Here is a 15,974-nt window from a genome sequence, read left to right as displayed (position 1 = left end):
ATATTGTTACTGAAAGTAGTCTTAAGTTTACGTATGTCATACTGTGTACTGGTTAAGCTGCTTATTTGCACATTAACACGGATACATTTAGGCTTATGTGTTTGCAACTGTGCTGCGCAGTTCTGTTAAGATGTGTGTGGGGGTGGGTGTTTTATTGCCACCATCGTCTCCGTTAACGTATTGTAACGACCTCGCCGGTGACATAATCATGTCGAGTCATTAGTAATTGATCGTAGTTTTTAATCAACCAAAACCAGGTCACTGAAAAACCCGTAACAATGTAAACAACCGCAGAAAACCGACACACAAAACAAACCCCCGGTTACCCCGGCAACACGGTCTCACTCGCGTGCAGGCCCCCACCCTGATTGACAATAAGAACATTACAATACATGCACATAGAACAACTGGCATAACGGACAATGAAATACAATGCAACACATAACACACAAACTATTTAATTGTCCCAGGGTCGCTACATTGCCTCCCCCCTTCAAAGTTCCTCGTCCTCGAGGGAACAAACAAAGTCCCGGAAGCGACCCGGCGCTCTCCTCTCCCTACGAGGCCGCGTTGGGGCCACGGGGGGCTGGGGAGAAGCGCCTGGGGGCAAGAGGGGCCCACGAGTGTCAGGCCCGGGGGCGGGCAGGGGGAAAGGGAGGGGCGGGGCTGGGGGCCAAGTTGCTGACTGTGGTGATCGACAGGGAGGGGAGACAAGGATAGGGTTAGGTGAGGACCCAGGGCCAGAACACTGAGGTGTGCGTGTCCGGGGCCCATTCGCACCGGTGCGGGGAGCTGCAGGGCTCGCTGGAGCAGGTTGAGGGGTGGCGGTGCCTCGATAAGGGGCCAACCGGTCTCTGTGGAGAGCCACCCTCCTTCCCCGAGGTGGTAGCTGGACCCTGTACACCACCTCCCCCATCCTCTCAAGGACCCTGCATGGCCCGATCCACTCGCTATCGAGCTTTGGGCATCTTCCCTTCTTTCTTTGCGGGCTGTAGGTCCAGACCAGCTCCCCAGCCTCAAAGTGCCTGCCACGAGAACGCACATCATAGTTCCTTTTCTGCCTCACCCCTGCGCTCAGCAGCTGTCCCCTGGCGAAGGAGTGAGCCGTCTCAAGGCGGTCCTGGAGTCTCCTGGCATACTCTGGGCCGGGAGGAACAGGGGGAGAATCGGGCGGCCGGCCAAACGCCAGGTCAGCTGGGGTGCGAAGCTCCCTGCCCAACATCAGCAGAGCAGGTGTGCAGGACGTCGACTCCTGGACAGCTGACCTGTATGCCATGAGCACCAGAGGCAGATGATTGTCCCAATCCCGCTGATGCTCAGCCGAGACAATGGCCAGCTGCTGCTCCATACAGCGATGAAATCGCTCCACCAAGCCGTCACTCTGTGGGTGCAGGGGGGTAGTACGGGTCTTCTGCATGTCCAGCCTGCTACATAAAGCCGCAAAGACACGGGATTCAAAATTTCTCCCCTGGTCACTGTGGATGGACTCCGCTGCCCCAAAACGGCTAATCATCCCCCCGACCAAAGCGTCCGCTATGGTCTCCGCCCCCTGGTCAGGCAGAGCGTACGCCTCCGGCCACTTGGTAAAATAGTCCATGGCCGTGAGGACATACTTGTTCCCCCTCTCTGTGCAGGGTAGCGGGCCCACCACATCCACCCCAACCCTCTCCATAGGGAACCCCACAGGGAACTGCTGTAGCTGGGCATGGGACCTTTCCGTGGGGCCTTTGCGGGCTGTGCAGCCATCACAGCGGCGACAGAAGTCCTCGACGTCCCTCTTGTGCTGCCCCCAGTAGAAGCCAAGGCGGAGGCGACGCAGGGTCTTTGTCACCCCAAAGTGACCTGAGCCCACGGCACCATGGACCGCTTGAAGCACTTCCCCACGCAGAGAGTGAGGCACCACCACCTGCCACCTCACCTCTCCGGTGGCGGGTTCCTTCCAGGCCCGCTGAAGCACGCCATCCCACAGTCGCAGGGCCTCGAACTTAGCCCACAGTCCCTTGGTGACCAGGGAGAGAACGGACACTTCTTTCCATGGGGGCCGCCGCTGTTGGTCCAACCACTGGAGCACTGGTCGAAGGTCTGCGTCCTCCTCCTGCTGCCGTCTCCATCCTGCGGTGTCGACCTCCCGGAGCTCACAGCAGACTGGGGACGCCACCTCCACCGCAGAACATCCCTCCTCCTGGCTGCACAGCTCCTTCTCACGGCTCTCCCTCCTTTCACAGTTGCGGCAGCCATCCTGACTGCAGGGGCGTCGGGAGAGGGCGTCTGCATTAGCATGGCGTACCCCTGCCCTGTGCACCACACTGAAGCTGTAGGACTGCAGCTCCTCGATCCACCGTGCGACCTGCCCTTCTGGCTCCTTGAAAGACATGAGCCACTGGAGCGCGGAGTGGTCGGTCCTTACAGTGAAGTGACGGCCACAGAGGTAATATTTGAAGTGGCGTACAGCTCTAACGATGGCCAGCAGCTCGCGGCGAGTGACGCAGTAGCGGCGTTCAGCTTTGTTAAATGTCCTGCTGTAATACGCCACCACCCGCTCCCCTTCCGGCCCCTCCTGTGCCAGCACGGCGCCATTGCCAACGTTACTAGCGTCCGTGTCCAGGATGAAGGGCAGGGCAGGGTCAGGAGGGGAGAGCACCGGGGCTTTGGTGAGAGCTCCCTTGAGTGTCTCGAAAGCAGACTGGCAATCCTCTGCCCACACAAACTCCCTGTCCTTCTGTAGCAGGCGGAACAGGGGAGCGGCCACACAGGAGAAGCCCCTCACAAAGCGTCTGTAGTAAGACGCCAGTCCGAGGAAGCTTTTCAGCTGTCTGGTGTCAGTGGGGGTGGGCCAGTCCTGGACAGCTTGCACTTTGTCCTCCATGGTGCTAATGCCTTCTTCCCCCACCCTGTGCCCAAGGAAAGTTACCTCTCTCCTCAGGAAATGGCACTTATCAGGATGGAGCTTCAAGCCCGCCGCAGCTACTCTCTCCAGAACCTGACGCAGCGAGGCAAGTGCTGTCTCGAAGGAGCCCCCGTGTGCCAGTATATCATCCAGGTAGACGATACACTGCTGCCGGGGGATGCCGGCGAGCACTCTGTCCATCAGCCTCTCGAAGGTCGCAGGTGCATTGCAGAGGCCGAAAGGGAGGACCCGAAACTGCCACAGTCCTCTGCTAGTGCAGAATGCAGTCTTGGGTCTGGCGTCAGGGGCGAGAGGGCACTGGAAGTAGCCAGAGCGGAGATCGAGTGAGGAGAACCAGGACGACCCAGCTACGACATCTTAGGCCTCATCAATGCGTGGGATGGGGTAGGAGTCCTTCTTTGTCACTGCGTTAAGTGGCCTGTAGTCGACACAGAATCTCCACTTACCCCCCTTCTTAGGCACCATCACCACGGCTGCTGCCCAGGGACTATCTGAGGGCTCTATGAGGCCTGCCTGCTGCATCTCCCACAGCGCCTGGTCCGCAGCCTCCTGGCGGGCCAAGGGCAGGCGACGCGGGCGCATTCTGATGGGCCTGGCATCCCCAGTGTCGATCTCATGCTGCACCAGGTGCGTCTGATCCACATCGCTCTCGTTCAAGGCAAAGCTGTCCTTAAACTCTGCCAGTAGTAGCCACAGCTGCTCCTGCTGTTGAGGGTCTAGTCCATCACAGTGCCCCTGCCAAATTGCCCGCACAGTCGACAGCACAGTCTCCTCACCTGTCTGAGGAAGCTGGGCAGGGCAGGGGAAGGGGCCCAGGCTCATGGGGTGGGGTGCTGGGGTGGCAAGGGAGTAGTCTGTAGGAGCCGAAACATTGACACAAGGGGGTGGGAGGGAGGGGGAAGGGTTGCAGGAGGAGGACTGAGACAATGGACAGGGATCGGGAAGACAGGGTGGTTGGAAGGTCTTTGCAAGGGGGTGAAGGGGGCCGGTGACGTGTGACTGTTCCATCTGAGCTGTTGTCGGTGGGGGGCGGATGTAGGAGGTGTTTGGCGGGGCCATATAGACTGTGGGCCCTCCTTGGAAGCCAATCGCCCCCCTCTCAAGGTCCAGCTGGCAGCCAGTGCACCGCAGGAAGTCCAACCCTAGGATACAGGGGTCCTGCACAGCTGCTACCCACACTGGGTGGAGGACAGTCTTTCCCCCTACGCAGATGGACAACAACCCCTTCCCTTTCATGGGAGCCCTCTCCCCCGTGACTGTGCGGAGCTGCACGGTTGTAGGTTGGAGTACCGTCCAGGTCGGCAAAATGTCTGGCCTCACCAGGGTCACAGTAGACCCCGTATCGACTAAAGCCAAACAGGCCACCCCCTCAACAGTGACAGGAACATGACAAAAGTCCCCCGCCCAGGTCCGCCCCACCACGACAACAGGCTCCGGGATGTTGTCGTCTGCTTCTGGGGGGGGTGGAGCTCCGCCCCCCCGGCTGTGATGATGGGCTCCTCCAGACGACGACGGCGGGGGTAAGGGGGCAGGGCCTCGCGTCTCCCCAATTACGCGGACCCTGACCCGTTTCCCTGGGCTCTCACAGTTGTAGGGCACTCTCTGACAAGGTGGCCAGGCTGCCCGCAGCCCCAGCAGACCCTCTGCTCTCGACGAGACGGGGGGCGGCGGTCCGCCTGCATAGAGACAGCGCGGACGAGTTCAGTGAGCTCGTCCACCCAGGCTGGCTTCTGTGAGTCCTCACTCCTCTCCCTCGCCGATCTCACCATCGGCTGAGGAGCAGGATGACCGTCGATTGCTCCAGCCCACACCAGCTCCCTCTCTATGGCCATCTCCAAGGCCTCTTGCAAAGTCTGCGGGTGGGCTAGCTGGGTCTGAATGCGTAGTTCTGTAGGGGAAAGGGCCTGGAGAAACTGATCCCGAGTGAGTTCGCTCTGCACGGCTGGCGGCATGTGGGCGTATGCTCGCCGAGACAGGCTCTCGATATCGTTGGCCAGTGCCCGCAGCGTCTCCCCAGGCTTCCTGCGCCTATTACAGAGTTCTGAGCGCATTAGCCCCGGCTTAACACATAGTCCAAAACGCCTACTTAGTGCCCCCACTAGGGCAACATAGTCCCCCCTGTCCTCTGGGCTAAGCAGCAACAAACAAGACAATGCGTCGTCCGCCAGACACATCGCAAGCTGCAGCGCTTTGACCTTCACTGACCATCCGGCAGCATCGGCTAAAAGTTCAAATTGCGCGTGGAAAGCTTCCCAGTCAGCCTTACCGGTGTATCTAGGCGTCTTGATGGACACCGGGCTTGATGTAAGAAAGGCGCCGCCGTGTCTGTCGCCGTCTTGTGGTGGCCACGGGCAGTCGGCGCTGCGAACTATGCGTGAAAAATCATCTTTTTCCACGGCGGCCGTTTCCCGTTTGGTTCTACCCCTCACCAGAGACTCCGAGGCTTCTCCACATGCCCCCTCGCCGTAGTCGTCCATCTCTATCTTCACCCGACAGTCCGCAGGAAGCATTATTGTTGCAGAGAACAAGCCACAACAAAAACAGAGCTAACGGCGATCGCAACTTCAGCCTACTCGCCGAGCACAGCAGGACCGAGTAAAAATAAATAAAAATAAAATAGTTTCACTTGTTCTGACACCAACGTAACGACCTGGCCGGTGACATAATCATGTCGAGTCATTAGTAATTGATCGTAGTTTTTAATCAACCAAAACCAGGTCACTGAAAAACCCGTAACAATGTAAACAACCGCAGAAAACCGACACACAAAACAAACCCCCGGTTACCCCCGGCAACACGGTCTCACTCGCGTGCAGGCCCCCACCCTGATTGACAATAAGAACATTACAATACATGCACATAGAACAACTGGCATAACGGACAATGAAATACAATGCAACACATAACACACAAACTATTTAATTGTCCCAGGGTCGCTACAGTATTTAGTGAGACACAGGCGACGAGAGAGGGTGCATTTCGTTCTCATGAAGCACAGTGGTGAATCCGGCCACTAATTAAACAACACCACTGCTCTGCTGCTATTCCTTTTAGCATTTTGGTCAGTTTGCTAGCGGAGAGTTGGGAGTAAACCTTTGGTTAGTAACCTTGTGCGAGGTAGTCTTGTGGTGTAATACTGTTACTGAAAGTAAACGCAAGTCATGTAGTTTACTGGTTATGCTGCTTATTTGCACATCAGCGTGGATACTTAAAGGCATTTATTTTACGGTCAATGTGGTTACCCCCTATAAGGGACGTCAGACTTGTGGGCTAGCATCGGAGAAATGACATGAATCGAATTTCTCACTCGGACAATTGCAGTTGTCCAATTGAGGAGCAGAGTCGAACTATGGCTGTAATCGGATTAAAATGTGCATGTTAACGTACTGAATGACGAAGCCCTGAAGCAGAGATTCGGGCCAACTACATTGGCTGGCTGCTCATGTTGCATTGTTTTCTCCCTCTTTCCCACATTTGCGGAAATTAACCTGATTGTCAAGCTCAACACTGAATTGAAACATCACCACTCCCTTAATATTAATTCATTTTCTATTTGCTCTTCATGATTCTTTCCCTGATTGGTGGTGGTTACATCAGCCCTGGACACAACTCATCAAACTACCCAAAGGCAAGTTAAACTGCAGAATTAGAGTGCTAAAGACAGTGATTTTTTTATGGCTTTAATGTCATGAAATGTTTGGTCATACCATCTGAACCGAAATCAATTTCAACAGTTAAGGTGGAGTGCAAATTACTTCCAATGGGCATGTGTGTATTTCCCTTAAGCCAGACTTGATAACTGTATCCCTTAAGGCACAGTTTCTCAATCCTCTTAAAAAAAAAACAATTCAGCATCATGAATACAGAGATATGTTATTGCCAAATAACTATTGAAATATGTTCTGTAATATTTAAACAATACCTGCATGTTATGGAATTTATTGTCATTTATATTAAGGTGAATGGTAGGCTATTACAAACTACATTTACACTGTTGCTGTCTTTGATGCCTCAGTCAGATAGGAATGCAGTTTCATATTTATCATACCATTTACAACAATCACCTTTTACGCAGTCCGTGTGAATAAATATTAATTTGCAGCATTTCAATTACTATTTACGGGCAACTATGGCCGTTGCATGAGGTTGCAAAGGCTGCTACACATTTCGAGTTTATTGTGTTTTATAAACACAATAAATGATGACAACAATTTTATAAAATGAAACTGGGGCTACTCCAGGGGCTTCATTTAAAAAAAGGGCTTATGATTCAAGTCAAAAGCATGGCATACGGTGGATGATAGGATGATACAGTGGCATACGGATTGTTTAAACTGTTGTGTTTAAACAATTGGCTCCACCACCACTATCTCCTTAAAAAATTAAACCTACAAAGGAACTCCCAGTAAAGCCAGTTTCTTTGTTTTTTCAGTTTTCCGCTTCATGTGGAGATGCAAGGACTGTGGGATTGTGTTAAAAAGAAGATCTGAGCTGCTCAAGCATTACAAACTGAATCATAGGCACTACGGACGGGGCCATTCATATCCATGTACCTATTTACATTGTACATGTAGATTCAAGACTTGGAATGCCCTACTGAGCCATTTATCAAGGAATCACCCTGCCCAACAAGCTATCAACAAAGCCGTATCAACATTCACATGCCATATAAAGGTCATAATCAACTCTCCACTGAGAGGGAATTTTTTCAACACATCTTTAATCATCTTAAAAATAAGGAGACTGTTACATGCGTGTTCCAAGACTGTGAATATAAAACCAACGTATATGAGAACTTCAAAAGCCATAAATACAGGAAACATTCTGGGACAGGGAATATCTTTAAGCCTGGTATTAATTCTGTTACAGAATCCTTTGCCAGTGTTGCCAGTGATATTTCAGATGGGGAACGTATAGAGAGCAATGACGATTTAGATTCTGCTTTTGTCGATGTGGTTCCTGAGAACTTGGAGAAGGATATCGAGCTTAAACTTGCGTCAGTCCTTCTTAAGTTAGAAAACATCTTTCTTGTGTCAAATGCTGCGGTAGATGAACTTCTGCAGGAGTTTAACTATTTGATTGGTTCTCTTTCTCTGCCAATCACTCAAAAGACTATTAGCCAAGTATTAAAAGATAATGGTTGCCAGTTTGACCAGTCAGTGGTTAAAAAACTAGCCAGTGCACTCTGTGATTCAAACCCTGTTAAAAAAAGCAATTGGAGATAAAGGCCCACTTTCCAGTGCTTGGAGGCGGAAGGCTTACTATAAGTTACACTTTAATGTAGTGGAACCAGTGGAATATATACTAGACCAAAAGAATAGAAAGTCATTCCAATATATTTCAATTTTAAAGTCTTTGGTACAAATTCTTGACTGCCAGACAATCTTGGATCAGGCTGTTAATTTGAATAATGTAGATAAAGAACCACATGGAACTTGTGCACAGATATACAGATCCTTCTTTGATGGTGCCTTGTTCAAAGAAAATGGACTTTTGTCTAAACAGGAAAGCATTTCCTTGATATTATATATTGACGATTTTGAAATATGTAATCCCCTTGGCACATCCAGAAGGAAGCATAAAATCGGTGGTTTGTATTGGACTCTGGGCAATTCACCACCGGGCTGTAACTCTGCTTTGTCCTCCATCTATTTGGCAGCTTTAATCAAAAGTGCTGATCTGAAGTGCTATGGCTATGATAAAGTGTTGGAACCTTTTCTTAACGATCTAGTCATTTTGGAACAGAAAGGGATATTTGTGTCAAAGTTGGGCAGAACAATAAAAGGCACAGTTCAGTGTGTGGTTGCTGACAACCTTGGGGCACACGGTATTGCTGGATTTGTAGAGAATTTCTCAGGGTCATATGTATGCAGATTTTGCACTGCAGAAAAAGCTGACATCCAGACTCAAGAAGTAAGAAGCGGCGTCTTTCCTTTGAGAACCAAAGACATTCATGCCGATCATTTAAGAACAATTGAGGAAAATGGGTTGCCTAATTATTATGGTGTGAAATCGGAGTGTATTTTATCAAAGCACCTCTCCTATCTGGGTTTCCTCCCGATATCGTGCATGATCTTTTCGAAGGTATTGTTCCTTTTGAACTTGCACTTTGCCTGAGTGTATTCATAAAAAAAAAAGTATACCACATTACCTGCATTAAATGATGCAATATCATCTTTCAACTTTAAGTGGGCTGACAAAACTAATCAACCTCATCCTGTGCCTCTCAGTTTTGGGTCCAGAAAAACTGTTGGGGGAAATGCGCATGAGAACTGGAGTCTAATCAGATTTTTGCCTTTGTTGATTGGGCGGAGAGTTCCCTGTGAAGAGCCAGCTTGGCAGATCTTAACAGACCTGAAGGACATTGTTGATCTGGTCGTCAGTCCCATTCAAACCCAGGACTCCATTGCATATCTTGATTTTAAGATCTCTGAGCACAGAATTAGATTCCAAGAGGTTTTCCCAGACTGTCACCTTAAACCAAAACACCATTTCTTAGAGCATTACCCATATTTGATCCAACAGTTTGGTCCACTAGTTTCCCTATGGACGATGCGTTTTGAAGCAAAGCATAGCTTTTTTAAAAGAGTTGCCAGGAATATCAGGTGCTTCAAAAATGTGCTACTTTCCCTTTCAGAGAGACATCAGTATCAGATTGCCCATCATTTGCATGAAAGTGTAGCTTTACCAGACCTCTATTGGAAGTGACAAATGTTTCCACTGTACACATCGATGTTCTTAACAAGGACATTTCAAATGCTCTGAGACAGATGTCTTCAGATATGGACACAGTGGGCTTGGCCAAAAGCGTGACATATGATGGACTAAACTACAAGTGTGGAATGATCTTGATCCAAGGCTCACTGGGAGGACTGCCAGAGTTTGGTGAAATCATCCAAATGGTGATACTGCAGGACAAGTTGATCTTCATTGTGAAGAAGCTCATTGGATGGTATATTGAACACTATAGAGCTTTTGATCTCAAACCATCCCCAGTCGAGAAAGTGGATCTTATTGAGCCACAAGAACTACATGATACATACCCACTGGCAGACTACAAAATTGGAGGGATGTGTCTTGTCACATTGAAAAGATATATCCATGTTTAAAGGATGAGCCCTCTCCATGTAATGTTGTTTTATTTTGTTCTCAATACATTTTATTTTTCATACCGAAAGCCAAATGTGGTCCACTTACAGAAGGTAAATTACAGGACATCAATTATAAAAAAAATTATTGATTAAAAAGGGATAGTTCAGTATTTTTTATTTGCCTCACACCTTATTGTGCTTTTGCTCTCTTTTCAGACTGCCATGGCTCATTCCACAACTGCCAGACTTAAAGTGATTTTGGGGGACAACAACATTGAAAAACTGTCACTTCCCAATGGAATACCAGAGTCACTAGATGACCTCATCGGCACGATAAGGAGTACGTTCGGATTAAAGTGCAGCTTGAAACTGCAGTACATGGACCAAGATTTTGGCAATGACTTTTTCAATCTGAACTCTACTGCTGAACTCCAGGATTTGGGGACAATCAAGGTCATCCAGCAAACAACGTTGATCAGTGCCACTGCAGCCTCTGCTTCTGTTTCTTCCGAGTCGGATGACTGTGTTTCACTGGCATCAAACGACACTATACTGCTTTCATCCCCTGAGTCTCGAACCAAGCAGTGGCCAGAGGAATTTCCAATTCCTCAATTTTCCTACGACACAGAGTTGCAGTTAGTGAAAGGTAATTCTGAGTGCCAGGTTGGAAACAAGTTTTTGACCTTGAGCTCCCGAATAAAATCTGATATCTTGAATAGAGTAGTTGAAGAAATTGACCGATATAAGGCCTACCCGGAGGATGCACATTTCTGCACAGTTGCAGAGGCCTTAATCAAAAAGCACCCTTGTTTAAAAGAGCCTGGCTCATTCAATGGCTGCTACAGCTGGAAACAGCGACTGAAGTACAAAATGGGAAACTACCGGACTCAACTCAAAGTGCTGGGGTGTCCAGAGCTGTCAGTAAATTCCCTGAGATCGAAATCAACAATGGATTGGCCTCTTCACCCTGCTAAAAAGGTGAAGAGGCCAAAACGAGCCGAAGCCAACTTCTATCCATCCTTCCCTACTGGAGAAACTCAGGACAGCATGGAAAAAGAGAGAATAGAACTTCTGACAGATGTCAAGATAAGGAACAATGAAAGGGTAATCACGGACAAAATGGCTTGCACGTTTGCCTACAGACGACAAGAGGTGGTCAACCAAGAACCCAGCATTCAAGACTTTAAAGACCGGTGGCCTGCCTTGTTCCATCAGAAAGAGGTATGGTAACAATGGAACTGAAATGACTCTTGAATTGAACATTGTTTATTGACAGAATTTACATATTCAGTTAAACTTTTCGGTGCATTGACATTTTGCCTGTTGTGTATGCAGGCTTCAGTGTTTACGTTGTTAAAACTGAGATTGTATGTGAGGTAATTTGCATTTCCTTTTTATTTATTCACTGTCATTTGTTTTAGATCAATGCAGAGTTCCTGAGGCTCATGGCTGTTCCTCTTGAGGATAAGTTCTTCGCCCAGTTAGACATCCACTCAAGTCAGCTAATCAGAGTCATCCGTGCCAAAGGTGGATCAACACGCCAAAAGAATGCTGACATCATGGACATTTTGGACCAGGTACATCTAGAGCATCAAAAGTAACAAGTTTCCTTGGTTGCTTAGAGGGTGTCACAGTACCCCTATCTATTAAAGATGCATCATCCGGATTAGCTTTGCTTCAGCGCCGGTAGCTAAGGGGAGCAATAGCGTGCCTCACCTGGCAGCAAAGAAGATGAACTAAACTAATCACTATACGCTCCTGTTGTTTATTTACCAAGTTATGTTATGCTCGTTATTTCTGGCACGTGTTATTTTAGAACCAAATGCATACCAGTAGGAAACCGCATGGGATGTAAACAAGATGTCAGTGACTATAAGGAGCAGAAGAGAGGTTGCTGTGAAGATCCAGAACCGTTTAGATTTATACATTTTCAGTTAGGGGCCACAGTGCTCCTAGTGAAAAAAGTTAGTCTGGAGCCCTGACCTGTCTTCAGAGATTTTGAAGATTAAATTAATCAAGATTTTATTGTCCTAGACTGAGGACATTCATCTTCGAAGGGAGTGTGTCCTGAAAGCCCTCATCATCTTCCTCGGCGAGGATGCAGATGACCTGATCAAGGAATATCGTGTACGTTTCTACAGCAATTTGCATTTCAGCTCATCTCATCATTTTTATCCTGTAAAACATAGACAATTTTGTCAACTATAATTACTGAAACCTGTTTGGATTGACTACATGTTGTATTTATAATATATGTAGTGATTCTTGCGTAGAGCTACTGGTAAAAAGGTCGGAGTCCTGCAAAACATCAAGACACAAAGTACTTGACCCTGTCATGATACCAGGCTTGGCCAATAATGAGATGTGTGGCTGAGCCTATAAAGGGCTCCAATCCATAAAGCACTATTCAGTGAAATGAAGTCGATGTGATTTTGCAGTTGTCTTTTACTGTGAGGCGTAAATAAAAGTGCAAAGTGATGACAGTGATGTTTTGTGTCATGTACTTCAGGACTCTGGACCAGAGGACATTCAAAGGGATCTGGAGCATCTCACTGTGGCAGTGTTTGTCATTCGAAAGGACGGGGAAGGACCGCAGGAGCCACCTGAAGACATAGGCATTGTCATCGAGGGCGTGAAGGTGTTGCATGGACTGACTTCAGTTGCCTCAGCTTGTGCCCTGCTTCTAGGTTTGCTATATGCACTTAACCTTGCTTATCCCAAACCCCTTCGTTTTACTTTCGAAGTGCTCCAGAAAATCATCATGCACCTTGAGCAACACAAGATGTCTCCCAAAGTCCAAAATCTGTATGGCAGACTTCAAAGCTCGCAGTAATGACACACATCACAATTGATTCCTTTTCTGGACCCAAAAATGGCCTAGGGAAGAACAATGTTAAAGGATAAATCCGGTGTAAAATGGATCTGGGATATGTTTAATATGATAACGAGATGGTATGTTCGTTTGGGTGAAAAAACGCATGTAGACGCATTCTTAAGTTGGCTGTTTTCAGCCGATTCTACCATCGGTAGAATCCACGCTATAAACTTGGAATCATGGGGGCATCGTCTCATGGTAAAAACGAAATCGCTATTTTAAACCACTTAAAAGGCTAGAGGTAGCCCGACACTTCTTTGGTAGTATAATAAGGGTCTTAAAATATAAAACAAGGCACTGATAACTTTGTAAGTGTACAGATTAAAAATGACATTTTATACACACAATACCATCAGTAGTTCATCTTTCGACGCCATTTTGTATTTAAGACGTATCTTGGCGAACATGGAGCATGCGTATTGTTCACGGATGTCACAAGCTCTGTGTTCGTCAATCGACCTATCGAGTCTTAAATACAAAATGGCGTCGACGGGTGAACTACTGATGGTATTAAGTGTGTATAAAATGTCATTTTTAATAAACAAACTGTACACTTACAAAGTTATCAATGCCTCTTTTTATATTTTAAGACCCTTATAATACTACCAAAGAAGTGTCGGGCTACTTCTAGCCTTTTAAATAGCGATTTTGTTTTTACCATGAGACGATCCCCCCATGATTCCAAGTTTATAGCGTGGATTCTACCGATGGTAGAATCGGCTAAAAACTTAAGAATGCGTCTAGATGCGCTATTTTGATCCCAAACGGACATACCATCTCGTTATCATATTAAACATCCCAGATCCATTTTACACCAGATTTATCCTTTAAGACATGGGGCCTGTGAAACTCGAGCCTCTTATGGTTTTTTTGCCTTTGTGTTTAAAGAGAAAAATATTCTTCAAACCACAAGATGATACACATTGATTTTGTTGCAGGTTTTTCGTCGAAGAGTTTTCTTCATTTTCTGTTCATGTTTCCATGTGTTTTCAAAATAACAAAAAATACAATCTGTTAATGCTTAGAGCTCAAATACCTTACTGAGGTGTTACTGTTAGTGTCATCTATCATTCAAATGTATTTTCAAAATATATGATAAAATTGCGTTATAATAACTATAATAGGATTATTTTTTTGGTGTTCTATAGAGGTGTTCTATATGGTTAAGCTAACCCAATGCATGCAGTTACAGGAATGGTTAAGCAATTGAAAATGACATTTTTGTAGTAATATAAAAATATTTTTGTAGTATAAACTGTAAATTTAACCTGTATGCATTTAATGTGAAATGTGTTGGAAGATATCGGCATGTTGTGTTTTATACTTTCATATAATAAAGTATTTAAAAAAAAAAAAAAGATTTGAAAATCTGATCTTTTTTTGAAAGCCAACTTAAAATTTTAATTGTAAGAAAGTATTTTAATTATGTTGAGTAAACTTACATTTTACATTAAGGTTACTTTAAAAATATTCTTAACCTCAAGTCAGAATATTGGGTTCTAAGGAAGCAGTATCTTACTTTAGGATATAGCAAATAATTGAGTTGGAAAAAAAGGAAATTTTAATTTGTTGTGCATTCATTTTAAGTTTGATTGATGCAAATTGTTTATTTGAAAACTAACATTTTAGTCATTTGATCCGACTAAAAACAATTGGGTTAGTCGAACTTGCTATTTTTATTTGAATAAACTTAATTAATTTACGTGTTACCAATTGAAGTAATTAAATTAAGTTGATCCAACTATTTTCTTTTTACAGTGTGTTAAATAATGACCTGTATTTCCTATGAGACCCACAATGTGAATACCGTTTCAGTATTATCGGGGACGCGTAGTGGTTTTTCTCTATTTCGATAGATTTGTTCCCACACGGTTGATGGTGTTGATGATTTATCCTACTTTGACTATGTTTTCGGTGTGGTAAATGGTGTTTATGATTTAAAATATTATTGTATGGTCATCTGAGATGACCAAGGAGGGATTGTCAAGTATTTTAAGAAGCTGCATTACCCTCACATAGCCACAAGGGGAGCAAGACCTTATTGAAGGCTGCTCCACCACAGAAGGCATCACCTTTTGTTAGGTGAAGAAGCCGAAGCCATTACGTCACCCCGGCCACGCCCACTAGGCCACGCCCACTTGACGTCCTCTCTAGCGGGTGATTTCGAACTCCAGAGGCAGAGATCAATAGGTAGACGGCGCAGAAAGCCACCCGGGCCTAAGCCCGGGGGGCTTGAAGTAGATCACGGTATTTTCCTCTCACACGCGATACACGTTAGATACAATTCCCTCCCTTAAGCTTCAGTTACCATACCGAAACATGCCCACTTTATAACGAATAAAGTGAGTTAAAAGCAACCCGGGATTGGACAACTTTCTTCAAGAATATGCAACATAATTATGGCTATGCCTTTTTCTCTTTTCAATATGACCAAACACAATGGCCAGAGGACCAGCATCCTTTCTTAACTGATAAACAAACTAATCTTTGAGTTCTACATGTTGTAGAAATGTTCATTAATTGACAGTCCTAATGTTTATTTTCTTGTCTTCTGATTCTTTATTACAGTATGGAAGGGGAGATTTGGAGGTACCTGGTCAGGTCTTGCCTACAAATCCCAGATGTGGAGACTGCAGGGATACCTCTCAGAGAGGACACGAAAGAGTAATCTCTCATTCATCGAGTGGACTCATTAGTTTGCGAATGACCACAAAGATGCTCCCATAGGCAGATTGCTGCATGGCATTCACCACTTATTCAAATTGTAGAGGTTGAAGCAGTCTTCCTTGTGGTCACTTGCCATAACACTGTCATGTGTTTTATCAAAACACCATCAGTAACATTTAAATTGAGTTGATGTCGACAGCTCTTTTTTTTGTATGATTTTTTCAGTGTTCAGTGCCTGTTTGTGAGATATGCATTGTTTGAAAGATAAGCCTATGATTTTGTTTAATTTTAATATGCCTTTCATCAACAGTGGTTTTGGGTTTTATAACAACAATTAAAGTGCTTAACTACTGGTGAACGATGTTGCAGAACATATATGTTTTGTGTTGATTGCATGGAAAAGGGAATAACCAGTTACAACTTACATGGTAAG

General features: G+C 46.2%; 1 protein-coding gene across 1 annotated transcript; it reads left to right on the top strand.

Moving 5' to 3' along the window:
* Positions 1-10,977: 10,977 nt before the first annotated feature.
* Positions 10,978-13,181, top strand: LOC132471139 (uncharacterized). Its single transcript, XM_060070217.1, has 4 exons — positions 10,978-11,220; positions 11,421-11,576; positions 12,034-12,126; positions 12,509-13,181. Exons 1-4 carry the CDS (start codon positions 11,047-11,049, stop codon positions 12,830-12,832), a joined length of 747 nt encoding a protein of 248 aa, XP_059926200.1. The 5' UTR covers positions 10,978-11,046; the 3' UTR covers positions 12,833-13,181.
* Positions 13,182-15,974: the final 2,793 nt, after the last annotated feature.

The sequence above is a fragment of the Gadus macrocephalus genome, chromosome 13, assembly GCF_031168955.1.
Source record: "Gadus macrocephalus chromosome 13, ASM3116895v1".
Taxonomy (NCBI): domain Eukaryota; kingdom Metazoa; phylum Chordata; class Actinopteri; order Gadiformes; family Gadidae; genus Gadus; species Gadus macrocephalus.
The sequence above is the reverse complement of the archived record's forward strand: the minus strand, read 5'-3'. Positions and strand labels throughout refer to the sequence as shown.